This window comes from Grampus griseus, assembly GCF_964374135.1.
Source record: "Grampus griseus genome assembly, chromosome: 9".
In the NCBI taxonomy this organism is placed as follows: domain Eukaryota; kingdom Metazoa; phylum Chordata; class Mammalia; order Artiodactyla; family Delphinidae; genus Grampus; species Grampus griseus.
In genome coordinates this window covers 82,360,297-82,382,648 of record NC_139003.1, presented here as the reverse complement: position 1 = coordinate 82,382,648, position 22,352 = coordinate 82,360,297, and the positions used below count along the sequence as shown (strand labels likewise).

Genomic DNA, 22,352 nt, shown 5'->3' with positions numbered 1-22,352 from the left:
TTTTATTGATCTTTGCTATCGTTTCCTTCTTTTCTTTTTCATTTATTTCTGATCTGATTTTTATGATTTCTTTCCTTCTAACTTTGGGGGTTTTTTGTTCTTCTTTCTCTAATTGCTTTAGGTGCAAGGTTAGGTTGTTTATTCGAGATGTTTCCTGTTTCTTAAGGTAGGATTGTATTGCTTTAAACTTCCCTCTTAGAACTGCTTTTTCTGCATCCCATAGGTTTTGGGTCGTCGTGTCTCCATTGTCATTTGTTTCTAGGTATTTTTTGATTTCCTCTTTGATTTCTTTGGTGATCACTTCGTCATTAAGTAGTGTCTTGTTTAGCCTCCATGTTTTTGTATTATGTACAGATCTTTTCCTGTAATTGATATCTAGTCTCATAGTATTGTGGTCAGAAAAGATAGTTGATAGAATTTAAATTTTCTTAAATTTACCAAGGCTTGATTTGTGACCCAAGATATGATCTATCCTGGAGAATATTCCCTGAACACTTGAGAAAAATATTTATTCTGTTGTTTTTGGATGGAATGTCCTATAAATATCAATTAAGTCCATCTTGTTTAATGTATCATTTAAAGCTTGTGTTTCCTTATTTATTTCCATTTTGGATGATCTGTCCATTGGTGAAAGTGGGGTGTTAAAGTCCCCTACTATGAATGCATTACTGTCAATTTCCCCTTTTATGGCTGTTAGTATTTGCCTTATGTATTGAGGTTCTCCTATGTTGGGTGCATAAATATTTACAATTGTTATATCTTCTTTTGGGATCGATCCCTTGATCATTATGTAGTGTCCTTCTTTGTCTCTTCTAATAGTCTTTATTTTAAAGTCTCTTTTGTGTGATATGATAATTGCTACTCCAGCTTTCTTTTGATTTCCATTTTCATGGAATAACTTTTTCCATCCCCTCACTTTCAGTCTGTATGTGTCTCTAGGTCTGAAGTGGGTCTCTTGTAGACAACATATATATAGGTCTTGTTTTTGTATCCAGTCAGCCAATCTGTGTCTTTTGGTGGAAGCATTTAGTCCATTTGTATTTAAGGTAATTATCGATATGTATGTTCCTATTACCATTTTCTTAATTGTTTTGGGTTCGTTATTGTAGGTCTTTTCCTTCTCTTGTGTTTCTTGCCTAGAGAATTTCCTTTAGCATTTGTTGTAAAGCTGGTTTGGTGGTGCTGAACTCTCTCAGCTTTTGCTTGTCTGTAAAGGTTTTAATTTCTCCATCAAATCAGAATGAGATCCTTGCTGGGTAGAGTAATCTTGGTTGCAGCTTTTTTCCTTCATCACTTTAAATATGTCCTGCCAGTCCCTTCTGGCTTGCAGAGTTTCTGCTGAAAGATCAGATGTTAACCTTATGGGGATTCCCTTGTGTGTTATTTGTTGTTTTTCCCTTGCTGCTTTTAATATGTTTTCTTTGTATTTAATTTTTGACAGTTTGATTAATATGTGTCTTGGTGTATTTCTCCTTGGATTTATCCTGTATGGGACTCTCTGTGCTTCCTGGACTTGATTAACTATTTCCTTTCCCATATTAGGGAAGTTTTCAGCTATAATCTCTTCAAATATTTTCTCAGTCCCTTTCTTTTTCTCTTCTGGGACCCCTGTACTTCGAATGTTGGTGCATTTAATGTTGTCCCAGAGGTCTCTGAGACTGTCCTCAGTTCTTTTCATTCTTTTTTCTTTATTGTGCTCTGCAGTAGTTATTTCAACTATTTTATCTTCCAGGTCACTTATCCGTTTTTCTGCCTCAGTTATTCTGCTATTGATCCCATCTAGAGTATTTTTAATTTCATTTTTTGTGTTGTTCATCGTTGCTTGTTTCATCTTTCATTCTTCTAGATCCTTGTTAAATGTTTCTTGCATTTTCTCTATTTCCAAGATTTTGGATCATCTTTACTAGCATTATTCTGAATTCTTTTTCAGGTAGACTGCCTATTTCCTCTTCATTTGTTAGGTCTGGTGGCTTTTTACCTTGCTTCTTCATCTGCTGTGTGCTTTTCTGTCTTCTCATTTTGCTTATCTTACTGTGTTTGGGGTCTCCTTTTTGCAGGCTGCAGGTTCGTAGTTCCTGTTGTTTTTGGTGTCTGTCCCCAGTGGCTAAAGTTGGTTCAGTGGGTTGTGTAGGCTTCCTGGTGGAGGGGACTAGTGCCTGTGTTCTGGTGAATGAAGGTGGATTTTGTCTTTCTGGTGGGCAGGTCCACGTCGGGTGGTGTGTTTTGGGGTGTCTGTGGCCTTATTATGATTTTAGGCAGCCTCTCTGCTAATGGGTGGGGTTGTGTTCCTGTCTTGCTAGTTGTTTGGCATAGGGTGTCCAGCACTGTAGCTTGCTGGTCATTGAGTGAAGTTGGGTGCTGGTGTTGAGATGGAGATCTCTGGGAGATTTTCGCTGTTTGATATTATGTGGAACTGGGAGGTCTCTTGTGGAGCAGTGACCTAAAGTTGGTTCTCCCACCTCAGAGGCACAGCACTGACTCCTGGCTGCAGCACCAAGAGCCTTTCATCCACATGGCTCAGAATAAAGGAGAGAAAAAGTAGAAAGGAAAGAAAGCAAGAGAAAGAAACAGAGAAAGAAAGAAAAGAAGGAAGGAAGGAGGGAGGGACACAGGAAGGAAAGAAAGAAAGAAGATAAAATAAAGTAAGATAAAATAAAATAAAGTTATTAAAATAAAAAATAATTGTTAAGAAAAAAAAATTTTTTTAAAGAAAAAAACCCAAAAAGTGGATGGATACAACCCTAGGACAAATGGTGGAAGCAAAGCTATACAGACAAAATCTCACACAGAAGCATACACATACACACTCACAAAAAGAGGAAAAGGGGAAAAAATCATAAATCTTGCTCTCAAAGTCCACCTCCTCAGTTTGGGATGATTCGTTGTCTATTCATGTATTCCACAGATGCAGGGTACATCAAGTTGATTGTGGAGATTTAATCCGCTGCTCCTGAGGCTGCTGGGAGAGATTTCCCTTTCTCTTCTTTGTTTGCACAGTTCCAGGGGCTCAGCTTTGGATTTGGCCCTGCCTCTGCGTGTAGGTCGCTGGAGGGTGTCTGTTCGCTCAGACAGGACAGGGTTAAAGTAGCAGCTGCTTCGGGGCCTCTGACTCACTCAGGCCGGGGCGGGCGGGAGTGGGGGTGGGGGTGGGGTGGGGGGGGGAGGGCGGGGCACGGAGTGCGTGCGGGGCAGGCCTGCGGCGGCGGAGGCCAGCGTGACGTTGCACCAGGCTGAGGCGCGCCGTGCGTTCTCCCGGGGAAGTTGTCCCTGGATCCCGGGACCCTGGCGGTGGTGGGCTGCACAGGCTCCCCGGAAGCGGGGTGTGGATAGTGACCTGTGCTCGCACACAGTCTTCTTGGTGGCGGCAGCAGCAGCCTTAGCGTCTCATGCCCGTCTCTGGGGTCCCCGCTGTTAGCCCCGGCTCGCGCCCGTCTCTGGAGCTCCTTTAAGCAGCGCTCTTAATCCCCTCTCCTCGCGCACCAGGAAACAAAGAGGGAAGAAAAAGTCTCTTGCCTCTGCGGCAGGTCCAGACTTTTCCCCAGACTCCCTCCCGGCTAGCCGTGGCGCACTAACCCCTTCAGGCTGTGTTCACGCCACCAACCCCAGTCCTCTCCTATCGCTCTGACCGAAGCCGGAGCCTCAGCTCCCAGCCCCGCCCGTCCCTGCGGGTGAGTAGACAAGCCTCTCGGGCTGGTGAGTGCCGGTCGGCACCGATCCTCTGTGCGGGAATCTCTCTGCTTTGCCTTCTGCACCCCTGTTGCTGTGCTCTCCGCCGCGGCTCCGAAGCTTCCCCCTCCGCCACCCGCAGTCTCCGCCCGCGAAGGGGCTTCTTAGTGTGTGCAAACTTTTCCTCCTTCACAGCTCCCTCCCAGAGGTGCAGGTTCCGTCCCTATTCTTTTGTCTCTGTTTATTCTTTTTTCTTTTGCCCTACCCAGGTATGTGGGGACTTTCTTACCTTTTGGGAGGTCTGAGGTCTTCTGCCAGCGTTCCGTAGGTGTTCTGTAGGAGTTGTTCCACATGTAGATGTATTTCTGGTGTATCTGTGGGGAGAAAGGTGATCTCCGTGTCTTACTCTTCCGCCATCTTCCCCGGTGATCCCCAGACCTACTTTAAAACAAAGAGATTAAGTCTCCTGACTCGCATATTAATGCTATAATGTTGCTTTCTTTTTTTAAAACATTATTTTATTTATTTATTTTTGGCTGTGTTGGGTCTTCACTGCTGCACGTGGGCTTTCTCTAGTTGCGGCAAGCGGGGACTAGTCTTCGTTGCGGTGCGCGGGCTTCTCATTACAGTGGCTTCTCTTGTTGCGGACCATGGGCTCTAGGCATGTGGGCTTCAGTAATTATGACACATGAGCTCAGTAGTTGTGGCTCGTGGGCTCTAGAATGCAGGCTCAGTAGTTGTAGTGCATGGGCTTAGTTGCTCCACAGCATGTGGGATCTTCCTGGACCAGGGCTCGAACCCTTGTCCCCTCCATTGGCAGGTGGATTCTTAACCACTGCGCCACCAGGAAAGCCCTGTTGCTTTCTTTTTAGGTATGCACTGGTAATGTCAATATCAAAATGATATCAAGACATAAGTTATTTTAAAATCACTTACTTTAAATTAATATGGAAGAAGTGAACTTTCATAGACATATGGGTTTGCAGTGTCTGCTTGTCATCTGTTGGTGGACTGTTGGCATAAAAGATTTTTAGGGTAACCCTTTTTGAAGCAACTTGATTTTATTGCATTCACTCTTCCTCTTTCTCATTGAGCAACAACAAACTTACCTGTCTCTTCCACATTACAACCCTTCAAATGGGCTAGACAGAGAGTAGAAGAATGTAATAAGCAAACTCATGCTTTGGAATTAAATAAAAGTGAGCATGTACTCATTGCTGACTTTGCATGTCTTGATCAAAATTAATTTCTGAGAGTATCCTCTTTCATAAAATTGGCTTATTAATATCTACCTCTTAGGGTTTGGGTAGATTATCATATAAAGTACCTGGTGCATACTCTAACTTACAGTGAGCTCTCAACATTCTCTATTATTTGAAGCATGCCGCACCTTTTTTCCAAGAGACTTTTCAAGTATAATATGTTCCACTCCTTTAACCCTTTCTGGTGGAACATGAGTTTTAGATTCCTTACCCTCTGAACCACACTCCATGCAAGAGCCTATGTCCTTTTGAAACACTGTCCTACTGAAAATGGTGCCATAGTATCAGGTGATTTTATTGAGAGCACAGATATTCTGATGTAGAAAGATAGGGGTGCAACATAGGACTGCCTCAATCCTGGTACTTATTTCTAAATAGAACACTTTTCTTAATAGAGACCATGATTAGTTTGCCTCTTTTCTTCTTCTTTTCTTTTTTGTTTGTTGGGGTTTTTTTGTAGCTTTATTACTTTTTTTTTTAACCTATATTGAGCTTGTAGCAGTTAATTTGTTGCTACGTTTTTCACATCACATCTTAGTAAACAGATTCTCCCACATACTACATGTGTATACTGCATGAGTATAGTTGATTTTGAGCCTCAGTTGAAGATATCTGTTAAATTCCATTTTGCTCATTTGGGCCAAGCATTTCTGCTAGTTGAGATCACTTGGAATATTGACTTTCCTGTCACTATATCCTTCCAAATCCTGAATCTTACTCAAGTGTGAAATGTTGCCTTATCTATCTTTACCCAAATCCCTGATAAGAGCATTGAAGAGGAGAAGGTCAAGGGCAGGAAACTGTCAGACCCATTCATCATCATAAGTCCTTGTTCACTATCTGTAGTTAATGATGCTAAATGTTCCCCATTAAATATGACAGTTACTGCAGGTTTTTGTACATATTATTTATCCTGTTTAAGGAATTGCCTTCTATTCCTAGTGTGATAAAAGTTTTTATCTGGAATGGATAAAAAGAAGTTTATTTAGTGTGTGTGTGTGTGTGTGTGTGCGCGCGTGCGTGTATCTCCTGTCATAATCGTCATCTTTCTACTTTGATAATATGAATATATTAATCTTCTAATAGTATTTCAACAAGGCATTCTTGAGATAACATCCTTCCCACCTCTAGCTCTTTTTTTTTTTTTTTAGTACATCTTATACATTGTTGGAATCAGTTTGCTAATATTTTGGTTTGGTTTTTGGATCTCTGTCAAGGAGATTGGCCAAATTTTGTTGTCAAGGTTATCAAATAATGCATTGAGAAGAATTTCCTAAAAAAGTTTATGTGATTTTAAAGTGATATGCTCATGAGATATCTCATAGAATTCATTTGTAAGGAAATGTACATGAATTTACAGATACATTTGTATATTTCTTTTGCCAAAAAAATGCACTTATTTTTCCCAAATTTTAATTTTAATAATCTTATAAACCTATGGAAGTTTGAGAAAATATTAGAAACATATTTTATACCTTTTATACCCTTCACCTTACCAAACACTTTGTCATTTGTCTTGTTTCATATATATATAAAAATTTACACAACACATGTGTATGTGTGTATATAGCTATATATATACACATATTTATGCTTTGATTTGCTGAACCTCTTGAAAGCAGTCAGACACTTCACCCATAATACTTCAGAATGTGTCTCATAAGAATAGGCCATTTTCCCAGAAAACCAGAATACTATTTTCACGATTGAGATGTATAAATCCAAAATGTTATCTAATATATACTCCATATTCAAATTTATCTGATTGTTCCAAATATTCCACGCATTTCATATGTCTTGGGCCCAAGATCCAATCAAGGCTTACACATTTCCTTTGGATATTATGCTGTAATATCTAAACTCTTAATTTAGAATATTTCCCTTGTTATATTGTTGTTGTTATTTTGTTTTCATGACATTGGCATTTTTCTAAAGCCTAGGACAATTTATTATAAAATGTTCAATATTCTACATTTGATGGTTAGATCTAGTGTAAATATTTTAGCATAAATATGATATAAGCAATATTGTCTTTTTTCAGTGAATCACATCAGTAGTCATATGGTGTCAGATATATTTCTATTACTATTAGTATGTCCAAGTACCTGTTTCTGTGATACAGTAATGATAAGCATTATGAAACTGTAAAATATGTCATCACCCAAACAAGCATATTTCATTTGTGAGAAAGAATGTTGTGGCTGTGTAATCTTTTCTTTCTAATGAAATTTTATTTAAATACTTTCAATTTTATACTTGCTCTAAAGATATCTGATAATATTATATTTAAAACATTATTTACATAAGCCTTCTTAGATTTTGAAGTATTTTAACAGATATGTGATCTTTCTTATCTTTTTAATATACTTTTTAGACTAAAAAAGGGGGAGAAAACCCTGAAATATAGAATTCTGTGATTTTTTTCCCACCCAGGCCTGCTTTAAATAGAAACATAGATGATAGATAGAAAGATGGATTGATAGATAGAATTTATCTAAGTGTTCCTTAATTGTGGGAGCGCTTATGCACACACATTTTGTATAAATTAATGCTTCAAAAAAAAGGCCTTGGTTAATTATACAGTGTGTAAAGGTTGGCCTTTACACACTGTATATCTGGGAAAGGGAGAACAGAGGATTGAGTATATCAGATTGACAGCTCTCACTTGAGTTTATCCCTCCTGCTTTCCAGACCCATATATTCATCTATTTAATAGATATCTCAACTTGATTATTCTAGAAACATCACAAATTTGAATGTCTCAAATTAGTACTCCTTTCATTTCTTCCCTAACCGAAACTTTGTCCTCTCTTTCACATACCGATGAATAAAATAATCACTATTCCCAACTCTGCTCTTAATCATTCCTCTTATTTAACAATCACAGGCAGTCAAGTCACCAAGTTCTATTGATTTTTGTCTCTTAATGTCCTTCAAATCTCACTTTCAAACTTACAATTTCTGCCTTAATTTACAATCTCATCAAGTGTTTGCAAGGAAGTGACAATTTCCTAAATGGTCTACCTACCTTAACCGCCTTCATGAAATCTTTGTTTTATAATAGAGCCAGGATAGTCTTTGACAAAAAATCCAAGTATTATTATTCTCATTTACATTATAAAAACCTATCAAAATCTTGATTGACTTAAAAAACAAACTCCTGTCATCCACCAGAGGGCAGACAGCAGAAACAAGAAGAACTACAGTCCTGCAGCCTGTGTAACAAAAACCACATTCACAGAAATATAGACAAGATGAAAAGGCAGAGGGCTATATACCAGATGAAGGAACAAGATAAAACCCCAGAAAAACAACTAAATGAAGTGGAGATAGGCAACGTTCCAGAAAAAGAATTCAGAATAATGATAGCGAAGATGATCCAGGACCTTGGAAAAAGAATGGAGGCAAAGATTGAGAAGATGCAAGAAATGTTTAAAAAAGATCTAGAAGAATTAAAGAACAAAAATAGATGAACAATACAATAACTGAAATGAAAAATACACTAGAAGGAATCAATAGTGGTATAACTGAAGCAGAAGAACAGATAAGTGACCTGGAAGAAACAATGGTGGAATTCACTGCTGTGGAACAGAATAAAGAAAAAAGAATGAAAAGAAATGAAAACAGCCTAAGAGACCTCTGGGACAACATTAAATGCAACAACATTCGCAATATAGGGGTCCCAGAATGAGAAGAGAGAGAGAAAGGACCTGAGAAAATATTTGAAGAGACTGTAGTCGGAAACTTCCCTAACATGGGAAAGGAAATAGCCACCCAAGTCCAGGAAGCACAGCGAGTCCCCTACAGGATAAACCCAAGGAGAAACATGCCAAGACACATAGTAATCAAATTGGCAAAAATTAAAGACGAAGAAAAATTATTGAAAGCAGCAAGGGAAAAACGACAAATAACACTCAAGGGAACTCCCATAAGGTTAACAGCAGATTTCTCAGCAGTAACTCTACAAACCAGGAGTGGCATGATAAACTTAAAATGATGAAAGGGAAGAACCTACAGCCAAGATTACTCTACCCAGCAAGGATCTAATTCAGATTTGATGGAGAAATCAAAAGCTTTACAGACAAGCAAAAGCTAAGAGAGTTCAGCACTACCACCAAACCAGCTCTACAACAAAAACTAAAGGAACTTCTCTAAGTGGGAAACACAAGAGAAGAAAAGGACCTACAAAAACAAACTGAAAACAATTAAGAAAATGGTAATAGGAACATACATATCAATAATTACCTTAAATGTGAATGGATTAAATGCTCCAATGAAAAGACAGAGGCTTGCTAAATGTATACAAAAACAAGACCCATATATATGCTGTCCACAAGAGACCCACTTCAGACCTAGGGACACATACAGACTGAAAGTGAGGGGATAGAAAAAGATATTCCATGCAAATGGAATTCAAAAGAAAGCTGGAGTAGCATACTCAGATAAAATAGACTTTAAAATAAAAAATGTTACAAGAGACAAGGAAGGACACTACATAATGATCAAGGGATCAATCCAAGAAGAAGATATAACAATTATAGATATATATGCACCCAACATAGGAGCACCTCAATACATAAGGCAACTGATAACAGCTATAAAAGAGGAAATCAACAGTAACACAATGATAGTGGGAGACTTTAACACCTCACTAACACCAATAGACAGATCATCCAAACAAGGAAACACAAGCTTTAAAAGATACAGTAGATCAGATAGATTTAACTGATATTTATAGGACATTCCATCAAAAACAGCAGATTACACTTTCTTCTCCAGTGCACACAGAACATTCTCCAGGAAGATCACATTTTGGGTCACAAATCAAGCCTTAGTAAATTTAAGAAAATTGAAATCATATCAAGCATCTTTTCTGACCACAACACTATGAGATTAGAAATGAATTACAGGGGAAAAAACGTAAAAAACACAAACACATGGAGGCTAAACAATACATTACTAAATAACCAAGAGATCACTGAAGAAATCAAAGAGGAAATCAAAAAATAGCTAGAGACAAATGACAATGAAAACACAATGATCCAAAACCTATGGGATGCAGCAAAAGCAGTTCTAAGAGGGAAGTTTATAGCTATACAAGCCTACCTCAGGAGCAAGAAAAATTTCAAATAAACAATGTAACATTACACATAAAGGAACTAGAGAAAGAAGAACAAACAAAACCCAAAGTTAGCAGAAGGCAAGAAATCATAAAGATCAGAGCAGAAATAAATGAAATAGAAACAAAGAAAACAATAGCAAAGATCAATAAAGCTAAAAGCTAGTTCTTTGAGAAGATAAACAAAATTGATAAAGCATTAGCCAGACTCATCAAGAAAAAGAGGGAGAGGACTCAAATCAATAAAATTAGAAATGAAAAAGGAGAAGTTATAACAGACACCACAGAAATACAAAGTATCCTAAGAGACTACTAAAAGCAAATCTATGCCAATAAAATGGATAACCTGGAAGAAATGGACAAATTCTTAGAAAGGTATAACCTTCTAAGACTGAACCAGGAAGAAATAGAAAATATGAACAGAACAATCACAAGTAATGAAATTGAAACTGTGATTAAAAATCTTCCAACAAACAAAAGTCCAGGACCTGATGGCTTCACAGGTGAATACTATCAAACATTTAGAGAAGAGCTAACACCCATCCTTCTCAAACTCTTCCAATAAATTGCAGGCGAAGGAACACTCCCAACCTCATTCTATGAGGCCATCATTACCCCGATACCAAAACCAGAGAAAGATACTACAAAATAAGAAAATTACAGACCAATATCACTGATGAATATAGATGCAAAAATCCTCAACAAGATACTAGCAAACAGAATGCAACAACACATTAAAATGATCATCCACCATGATCAAGTGGGATTTATCCCAGCGATGCAAGGATTCTTCAATATACGCAAATCAATCAATGTGATACACCATATTAACAAATTGAAGAATAAAAACCATATGATCATCTCAATAGATGCAGAAAAAGCTTTTGACAAAATTCAACACCCATTTATGATAAAAAGTCTCTAGAAAGTGGGCATAGAGGAAACCTACCTCAAAATAATAAAGGCCATATGTGACAAACCCACAGCAAACATCATTCTCCATGGTGAAAACTGAAAGCATTTGCTCTAAGATGAGGAACAAGACAAGAATGGCAACTCTCACCACTATTATTCAACAGTTTTGGAAGTCCTAGCCGTGGCAATCAGAGAAGAAAAAGAAATAAAAGGAAGCCAAATTGGAAAAGAAGAAGTAAAACTGTCAGTTTGCAGATGACATGATACTATACATACAGAATCCTAAAGTGGCCACCAGAAAACTACAAGAGCTAATCAATGAATTTGGTAAAGTTGCAGGATACAGAATTAATGCACAGAAATCTCTTGCATTCCTATACACTAATGATGAAAAATCTGAAAGAGAAATTAAGGAAACACTCCCATTTACCACTGCAACCAAAAGAATAAAATGCCTAGGAATAAACCTACCAGGGAGACAAAAGGCCTGTATGCAGAAAACTATAAGATACTGATGAAAGAAATCAAAGAAGATACCAACAGATGGAGAGATATACCATATTCTTGGATTGCAAGAATCAATATTGTGAAAATGACTATACTACCCAAAGCAATCTACAGATTCAATGCAATCCCTATCAAATTACCAATGGCATTTTTCACAGAACTAGAACAAAAAAATCTTAAAATTTGTATGAAGACACAAAAGACCCCGAATAGCCAAAGCAGTCTTGCAGGGAAAAAATGGAGCTGTTGGAATCAGACTCCCTGACTACAGACTATACTATAAAGCAACAGTAATCAAGATAATATGGTACTGGCACAAAAACAGAAATATAGAGCAATGGAACAGGATAGAAATCCCAGAGATAAACCCACACACCTGTGGTCAACTAATCGATGACAAAGGAGGCAAGGATATACAGTGGAGAAAGATACCCTCTTCAATAAGTGTTGCTGGGAAAACTGGACAGCTATATGTAAAAGAATTAAATTAAAACACCCCCTAACACCATACACAGAAGTAAATTCAAAATGGATTAGAGACCTAAATATAAGACCAGGAACTGTAAAACTCTTAGAGGAAAACATAGGAAGAACACTCTTTGATAGCAAGGTATTTTTTGATCCACCTCCTAGAGTAATGGAAATAAAAATAAAAATAAACAAATGGGAGCTAATGAAACTTAAAAGCTTTTGCACAGCAAAGGAAACCATAAACAAGATGAAAAAGGCAACCTTCAGAATGGGGGAAAATATTTGCAAATCAATCATCGAACAAAGGATTAATCTCCAAAATACATAAACAGCTCAGGCAGCTCAATATTAAAAAAACAACCCAATCCAAAAATGGGCAGAGGACCTAAATAGATATTTCTCCAAAGAAGACATACAAATGGCCAAGAAGCCCATGAAAAGCTGCTCAACATCACTAATTATTAGAGAAATGCAAATCAAAACTACAATGAGGTATCACCTCACACCAGTTAGAATGGGCTTCATCAGAAAATCTACAAACAACAAATGCTGAAGAGGGTGTGGAGAAAAGGGAACCTTCTTGCCCTGTTTTTGGGAATGTAAACTGATACAGCCACTATGGAGAACAGTATGGAGGTTCCTTAAAAAACTAAAAATAGAATTACCATATGATCCAGCAGTCCCACTACTGGGCATATACCCAGAGAAAACCATAATTCAAAAATACGCATGTACCCCAATGTTCATTGCAGCACTATTTACAGTAGCAGGTCATGGGAGCAACCTAAATGCCCATCGACGAATGAATAAAGAAGATGTGGTATATATATACAATGGAATATTACTCAGCCATAAAAAGTAACTAACTTGAGTCATTTGTGGAGACATGGATGCACCTAGAGACTGTCATACAGAGTGGAGTAAGTCAAAAAGCAAATATCGTATATTAATGCATATATGTGGAACCTAGAAAATGGTACACATGAACTGGTTTGCAGAGCAGGAATTGAGACACAGATGTAGAAAACAAACGTATGGACACCAAGGGAGGAAAGAGGCGGGGTTAGAGGTGGTGGTGTGATGAACTGGGAGTTTGGTATTGACATGTATACACTGATGTGTATAAAATGGATGACTAATAAGAAAAAATAAATTAATGAAAAATAAATATTAAAAAAAAAAGAGGACTTCCGTGGTGGTGCAGTGGTTGAGAGTCAGCCTGCCGATGCAGGGGACATGAGTTCGTGCCCCGGTCTGGGAAGATCCCATATGCCGCGGAGTGGCTGGGCCCGTGAGCCATGGCTGCTGAGCCTGTGTGTCTGAAGCCTGTGCTCTGCAATGGGAGAGGCCACAACAGTGAGAGACCCGCGTACCGCAAAAAAAAAAGGAAATTGAATACAAGAAGAAAGAAAAGTGTAGATTTCCATGTTCAATGATCTAATATTATCCTTAGCTCTGGTTATATGTGAACATATATATGAATTAAAAAAAAAGACAACTCAAAAAAAACCCAAACTCCTTATGAGATGGCTCTTTTTCAGCTCTATTTTCAAATACCAAATGTATGTCTGTGGTTTAGTCACCATGACCAACATACAGAGATATTTTAGGTTCTGACTCTGTCATTCTTCCATGCATTATGCATGCATGCTTTCCCATGCTAAGCTGTTGGAATTCAAGAAGAGCAAAAGCATACATGCTCTCTGTTTTCATAGAACTTAGAATGCAGAGAGTAATTTAAAACTGACAAAGATAAAAAGAAAAGGGTGGAAAGAGTGTGGAGAAAAGGGAACCCTCTTGCACTGTTGCTGGGAATGTAAATTGATACAGCCACTCTGGAGAACAGTATGGAGTTTCCTTTAAAAACTAAAAATAGGATTACCATATGACCCAGCAATCCCACTACTGGGCATATACCCTGAGAAATCCATAATTCAAAAAGAGTCATGTATCAAAATGTTCATTGCAGCTCTATTTACAATAGCCTGGAGATGGAAACAACCTAAGTGTTAATCATCGGATGAATGGATAAAGAAGATGTGGCACATATATACAGTGGGATATTACTCAGCCATAAAAAGAAACAAAATTGAGTTATTTGCAGTGAAGTGAATGGACCTAGGGACTGTCATACAGAGTGAAGTAAGTCAGAAAGAGAAAAACAAATACTGTATGCTAATGCATATGTATATGGAATCTAAAAAAACAAAAAGGTTCTTAAGAACCTATGGGAAGGACAGGAATAAAGACACAGACGTAGAGAATGGACTTGAGGACACGGGTAGGGGGAAGGGTAAGCTGGGACGAAGTGAGAGAGTGGCATGGACATATATATACTACCAAATGTAAAATAGGTAGCTAGCTAATGGAAAGCAGCCGCATTGCACAGGGAGATCAGCTCAGTGCTTTGTGTTCACCTAGAGGGGTGGGATAGGGCGGGTGGGAGGAAGATGCAAGAGGGAGGAGAAATGGGGATAAATGTATATGTATAGCTGATTTACTTTGTTATAAAGCGGAAACTAACACACCATTGTAAAGCAATTATACTCCAATAAAGATGTTTATAAAAAGAAAGGAAAGGTTCTGTTCTCCTGTAAACTCATTTGTCATCTTATAAATTGAATTACCTTAATTAGTTCTCATTTTCTTCTCTATATAATGAAAATACTATTTCATAGGGGTTCCTCATAGATTGAAAACAATAACAGAAGTAGTGGAGAAAAGAGAAATGTGAGACCCATTCTATCAGAGAAGAGCTAAAACTAAACTTTGTAACAGGCTTTGGACAATGGATAGAGAATGATTACAAAGAAAGGAGCTAAAGAAGATTGAAATATCATGTTGATCTAATGGGAAAGAATATAATGAGGGATCTCATTTAAAACATAAAAGTTTGAAGATGATTGGAAACAAGATAAACTTGGAAAATAATTTTGAGGTCTCCCAAAGTATACAATCAGGTTATTGATAAATAACGGAAATTTGCAAATATGGATCAAGAAATTGGACAAATTGTAGTCATTCTTGTAGAAGTGATAGTTAAGTCCTGATATGAGGTCCCTGAGAGAGTACAGATTGAAAAACACAAAGGCCCAAGGACAAATTTTGGTGAGTGAAACCACTCACAAATGGAGAGAAAGGAAGCAAGCTTCGGTGAAGTGGGGAGTAAAGGGATATAAAAAATGAGAAGGTATTTCAGTGTTACAGGAGTTAAAAAAGAAGAGAGATTCAGGTATTGAGGTCTCAGTTTTGTGAATTTGCAGGTTATCAGGAATCTGTGAGAGATCATTTTTTAGTAGAGAAAAGGATATACAAGTTGCTTTGCAGTTAACTGAAGGGAATGTAGAGAGTATAGAAATAGAAGCAGTGACCATAGACTATTTCTATAAGCATTTCAATATAATAACATTTTAAAAGATAACTCTATAAGGTGAATTCAAAGGGAGTCAAAGAAAAGAGTAAAAGCTTTTTAGGCAAATGGAGAGAAATATTATATGCCAAGGGGAAGGAGCTAGCAGAGAAGAATTTTGAAAATGGCAAAGAGATAAAATAATTCATAAAGCAAAATTCTTAATACAGAAGGGGATAGAATTTTTAGCATAAAGGCTGAAGTTAGCTTTAAATTAAAAATGGAATACCACCAATTCCTTAAAATTAGTTGAAGCAGAAGAGAATAAATGAAAGTTAATGAGTTTGGAGATGATGAGTTTGGAGAGATGAGTGATGTAAATTCTTACACACGGGTGGTCATCTAGAGTGAGGTGGGAAGAGAGGAAGTTCTAGAAGAAAATGATGTTGGAAATGTAGAAAGAGCTGCCTTTTGGAATATTTTAGTAGAAAAGTAGGAATAAGTAAAACAATTATTAGCCCAGCTAAAGCTAAAAACAGGAGGTTGTCAGCCAGGAAGCTGACAATGATAAATCGTTTTATTCTAAAACATCTGGGAATGAAGGAAATTAGGAGTTTACACTGGAACCAGGATGAGCACTGAGGGCTGAAAAGATGTTAAATAACATCACTTTGGAGGAAATCGGTTGGGAACAGTGTATTAAAACAATAATAAATGGAGAACATTGAGGAATTATCCAGGTTTGGGGTTGTGAATGCCAGTTAAGGTAGAAGATTAAGGGGACAGAATATTTCAGAGTTTTAGGAGGCGCACAGGTATAATGGCTGACTTTGAAGGAAAATATATGAAATTAAAGAACAAATTCAGTAACTGTGAACAAGTATGAGATAGTCAAGAATCCCATGCTGGTCAGAGAGTGAAATTTCCAGATACCTTAAAAGAGGAGCAATTCTAAATAGCAAATTTGTTCTATTTGAATATAAAATATTGAGGCAGGAATTAAACCTTCGAGTTCTACCTTATTAGCATCAGAATCTAGTAGAGAGAATGGAGATTTTCATATCTTGATTAATTTCACGCTCAGTTTCTCCTTGAATTCTGCTTCCTTAGGTGCAAATTCTACATTGATGTATTTGGAGGAAACTTAAATAAGGAGATGGATTCTGAATTTGAATCTAAATCTTAACTGTAAGTATATTTTATTTTATGTAAAATATATCATGGAGCCTTTACACCATCAAATGTTTCACTACCCTCTTTCCTTTCTAACACAATGGAGGGGTAAACGATTTTCGTTAACTGCTCATGTTGCTTATATGAATGTTTTTATAGGTACAGTATTGCTCTTGAGTCAATAATTCAGGTTTGAATAAAACGAATATGAAAATGTTCTGTGATATAACTAGAGAGGTTCTGTTAAATTATAGTTAATGAGAGCTATTCTCAGCAAGACAGGATGTTTAATCTCATTAACAAATACCATCATTTGGCTAAATATGAAGTGCCTTAATGAATGGTTTGCATCTTTTATGTGAGAGACTTATGAGCCTATGGTTAATGTGTCCTGATTATTTGAGATAAATTAATCTAAAACAAACAACCAAATATCTGCAAAACATTCGTCTAGGTGCTTTTTTCCTATTAGAAAAAAGAGACGTTGTAAAAAGCTATTTGATGCTGCCAGCTGCCTTCTTTATAAATAAATACAACTGCAACTATTTGGCTTTTCCTCTGGAACTTTCAGATTGTTATGGTGCAGATAGTTCATTGCTTTGAGACGATTTGAAATTCTCCAAGTAGACCTTTTCTTCCTGTTTTCTCTCCATTTACTCTAAAGCAATTTTAAACATTTGTATTAAAAATATTTGTGCACCTACAAGATTGATATCTTTAGAAACAAAATAAAATATTGTAAAATATTTTAAAACAAAAATGTATTGATATTACAGAAAGGAAAGAATGACTTTAATTTAAAGAAATGGAAACCTTATTCAGAAATAAGTTCTACATGTTGTTCACAAGGTTCTTATCACTAGTGATGAGAAAGAATTTTTTTTTCTTTCTAATTCTGCTAATTCTTCTTTGCAAGTTTTAAGTGTAACGTAATTATTCCAGGGGATCTGTGTATATGATCACATCCACAGACAGGCATTGACTCTACTGGTGTAATAGAAATTCAAAACAGAGCTTCTTACACTTGTTGAATTTATACTTTAGCCAGTGACTCAGGAACACCTCCAGTTTTCTGCATCCACTCATTCATATATAGAAATACTTCTTAAAAATAAAGACCTATTTAAACAAATACAATATAAATAACAACTTTGATATGAATCTTATGTCCTCTTTCTTCCTGATGTACATAAGAGGAAGAAAACCTGTATACATTTACTGACATTCAATTTATTTCAGATCTAGGAATCTGTTATACAGTAAGAGTAAACCACGTTTGTCTAGATTTTTACAGTTCAGCAAATGCTTTGACACCCATCATTTCTCTGAGGTTATGTGTCTAGCTGAGGTCATTCAGAGAAGTGAAAAAAGCATAACACTTGATGAAAATATTAACAAATCAATTTTACCTCAAATGGCTTAAAAACATATTCTACTCTATCAGAATTGTAAATTGTATTCTCTCCACTCTGCCAGGTGGATAAACCTATTTAGCAAATTCTGCTTTGCAAGTTTTATTTTATCAGTTATTTTCTAACAGGCTTTTACATAGTGTCAGAATTATTATAATTCTCCTACTGTCATACTAAAACAACGGAACATCTTCTAAAACATCCACTTGTTGAATAAGTGGGCCAATTTGGAAAATTTGATGTTGATTAGTAAGTAAATATAAACATATTTAAAGTAGATTGAGAAATTTTAGACTCTGTCCAGGTTCATGTTTCTAAGAGCCAGATGACTAGAATAATATTTTTAAATGATAAAACTCAGCTGGCACCATTAAAAAAATGATAGTGTGATGCTTACAAGATAGCACATAAAAAATAAAAAATAAATGGTTTTAGAACTAAAGGAATAGAACAGCAGTGATGAACAGTCCATGACAATGTTGGGGATCACTGGCTAAAAGCTCATTACAATATCATAACTAAAAATTGTAGAGTGAATGAGGCAAGGTTTCAGATATGAAGAAAGAACGAAACTAATTTTTTCTCTATACTTCACAGCTTTGAATCTAACTAGCTCATGTGATAGAAATTTGTAAAAGTAAAAAAAAAAAGTAATGTAAATAAATAAATTTGAACTGAAATTTTTTCTTTCTTTTTTTTTTTTTTTTTTTGCGGTACGCGGGCCCTTCACTGCTGTGGCCTCTCCCGTTGCGGAGCACAGGCTCCGGATGTGCAGGCTCAGCGGCCATGGCTCACGGGCCCAGCCGCTCCGCAGCATGTGGGATCTTCCCGGACCGGGGCACGAACCCGTGTCCCCTGCATTGGCAGGCGGACTCTCAACCACTGCGCCACCAGGGAAGCCCTGAACTGAAATTTGAAATAATAAATATAAGGAAAGGGGACAGGAAAAACAGAAACATGATCCACATTGATTTCACAATGAAATGCCATGTATTTCTTTTGAATAGAATACAAGTTTAATCAAACATTTGTAAATTAAGATTTTAAAAAAAGTAACATAGGAAGCTTACAAAAGAGAACAGCTTATTCATTAACATTTGTTTTTCTTATTAAAATGCACTCTTCCTGGGGCACCTTTACAGGCTAATTTTTTTTTTTAAGTATGTGACATTATTGTCTTGATAGCAGTTATCAAATGAGCCAGGAATGTATGTCATCTCCAGTGTTTCCTAGAAGCCTGCTTCTAGGAACAGATTTTGCATCTCTTCTATAATTTTACTGAATGTCTGAAAGGTACGATAAAAGGGAATCTGTCTGCAAAGTGATCCTTTAGTTGTAAAGTGCACTTTGATGTAGATAGCTCTTCAGATTAAGTGAAACCTTGTATTCAGTAATACCAAATGGTACATCTACTTTACAGCACATGTTAAATTTGGAAAGTTGTGTTAAAGCACCTAGAAATCTGTTGGCTAACAAGAGGATCAACATAAAGAATGAATTCTGTTGAAACTGTTTTTCAGATTTTTAATTTTTATAAAAATAGAGCTAGACTCAGGGACTGATTACTACCAACGCTTACCTGGTTAGTCCCACATGACGTCCGCTCACTGATAAACTTAAAAACAGTTGTTCAGACCAGACTGATGAGTGAGAATCATTGTCTCAATGATGGGAGAAGTTAGACAGATTTCATTAGTGAGGGGATTTGAGGGTAGGAAGGTTTTGTTTAGTTCCACTGAATGCTTTTATGATATCTTAATGACGCCAAATTGAATATAAAGATTATAGGTTAGAGAATTTGCTTTCAATTCAAAACATGAGAATTGAAGCAGATTTGTTACAAAGCTTTATGGTTTTGAACTTGGACAACTTAATCATTAGATATAGAACTCATATAGAGTCCAGAAGGGAAAATTTAGTCAAGTGTTTGGACATCGAAATGTGAAAAGCTAAAGAGAATTTGATTCATTTTCTGTAAATAAGATGTGACAGAAAAGTTCAGGGACATATTGTTGGAACCAGATGAATCCAAGCTTATTGTATGGTAACATTGGGAACGAATTTGTGCAATTGTCATTGTTTTAGGAAAGTTAAAGATGTAATAATACCATTAAGATTCTTTGATATCTTTTTTATTTTTTATTTAATTTATTTTTGGCTGTGTTGGGTCTTCATTGCTGCGCGTGGGCTCTCTCTAGTTGCGGTGAGCCGGGGGCTACTCTTATATTTCTTATAAAATGTTACCCTTTCCTCTTTATCTAGCCCACCACTTTAACCTAAAAATAATTGGTATATTGAAAATGTCTATTCTTTTGAAATTTTCTTCAAACATAGGGATTCTTAATGTAGTGTATCATTATTCCTGTGCCATTGTTCTTAGTACAAGAAGGACACAGAATGCATTTGCAGGAATGCTTGGTTTTCCCTCTCATCTTTTGTTTTCTCTGTGCCCCCGTATTACTTTGACTCTTGATCAAAGCCTCGGAGAATACTCTGGAGTGTTAGGGGAGGTCTGTTTTCTGGTTTCGTAAGGGCTGACCCCTACATCTTTCCAAATTATCAACCTTTCTTGGTGGTTACTTGCAAGTGCTGTGGGCAAGTGTGAGGCTTCAGGACTTGGGCATAAAGGGAGAAAACGTTTCCTTTCCTTGGAGGAGCAAGTGCTGGGAATGCTATAGTTCGTTTCTGAGATTCTCTTGCTACTGGGAGCAAATTAGACACAGTAAAGGGACACACAGACACACACACATACACACAAATGAGAGCATTTTGTTGTGTGAAAGATTCACAATTCTGAAATAAAATGAAGTCCTTTTGTGTATAACTAAGAGTAGGAGAAACATACAGCTATGATTAAAGCTGTTTTGTATTCTTTTCATAGGTCTTTATGTTATTTCAAAAATATATTTATCTTCTAGTGACTATAACATGTTAAAAATTTTTAGAAAAATGTGTGGCATCTAGATTATTTTCATTCTTTCAATTCATTAAACATTTATTAAGTTTATAGTTGTGGTAAAATATTGTGCTGAATTTTGAGGGAATAAAAGAGAGAAGAGATGTAACTCCTGACCTGAATGAATATTTAAATATCCCAAAAGGATTTAAATGGAGTATTTTTCAATCATACAGACAATATTACAGGCAGTATTCAGAAGCCTAAATAATATTATTAGTATAATTTAAAGTACTTTATCATTACTCTCCAAATAACTTGAGACTAATTGGTTTTAACAGTACAAGTAATTAAATAACATATTAGTGTAGATATCAAACAACTCAACATATTTTCAAACAAAATGACATAAATCTTTATAACTTGTAATTAAAGGGTTGTTTTCCATATAAAAAGTTGGTATTCACGAAATGACTAGGGTACAATAAAATAATAAATGTGCATGAGATTTTTAAAAAAATAATAAAAGATTATTGACATAGAGAAATTGAAACATCTAGTAAATATTTGTCTCTGTGCTTAACAAAAGACATGTAATAAAATGCTAAACAAACAAGTAAATATTTATAGAGCACTCAGAGTCACGTTCCAAACACATTTTGATAATAAATCTCCCGTATGGTAATACCCTTGAAATTAAAGTTTGAGAAAAGTAAATAAATCACAATTGAAAAAAAATCAGGGTTTTAAAGGCAAAAGAAAAAAAAAGCTATTACCTAATAACAGCAACTTTACAGTTCTTGCATCTCGCTCAGCATCTTCCTGAAGCTTTTTCTCCAATTCTTTTGATCTTTTGCCTGACTCCTTGCTCTCTGAACTAATTCCACTTCCCATCTTGTAGTGTTTGATACTTGTCAGTTTATTTGCTCAAAGTTTTTGAAACGTAGAGCACAGCTCTGGTTTGGACATAGGATGTAAAAGCAATGCTCTGCTGAAATAGCCAATAGCCCATTCCCTCATTTTCTAAGACTCTGCTTTGACTAAGGAGATGCTTTCTAGCTGTCACCTGATCAAAGGGTAAAAACCATACAACGCTATGGCAGCTAAAGAGAAAATTCTTTATGCTTTCAGATTAAATGATTACTTCTGACGCATCTTCAAACCTACTCTTCTTCCTTACAGAATAGCATACAATAATGTAGAAAGTTGTCAAAATCTGTACACTAAAGATAATCTGAAATGAACAGTTCAAATAGAATGTTTCTCACTAATAAGCAATCTTTATTACATGATTTAAAGTTATAATTACTAATGAACAAGCTTGTGTCTTGTTTTTAGATATATGAGTCTTGAAATTCTTCATAATCACTCTAATATCACTATCAGAATATTTATATTGAATCACGCAAATTTATAGCCTTGCTACGCTTAGATTATGACTCAAAATGACTGAGACTTAGTATCTGTCAGCCAACTAGAAAACAGCTTTTTATTTAAAAAACGGAAATAAATACATGCAGTTCTTACATCTGTACACATTGCTGTGTTGCCAAACATAGAATTCAACACACAGTGCCCTTAA

The 22,352-nt window shown here is 36.4% G+C and overlaps 1 protein-coding gene across 1 annotated transcript in view; it reads right to left on the bottom strand.

Annotated features, from left to right (window-relative positions):
- GNAT3 (G protein subunit alpha transducin 3) overlaps positions 1–21,664 on the bottom strand; it is a gene marked incomplete at both ends in the record, with an annotated part of 50,476 nt that extends 28,812 nt beyond the window's left edge. The window contains 2 exon segments of the mRNA XM_082661712.1: positions 5,680–5,813; positions 21,547–21,664. Of these exon segments, the coding sequence (XP_082517838.1) occupies positions 5,680–5,813; positions 21,547–21,664 (252 nt within the window).
- Positions 21,665–22,352: the final 688 nt, after the last annotated feature.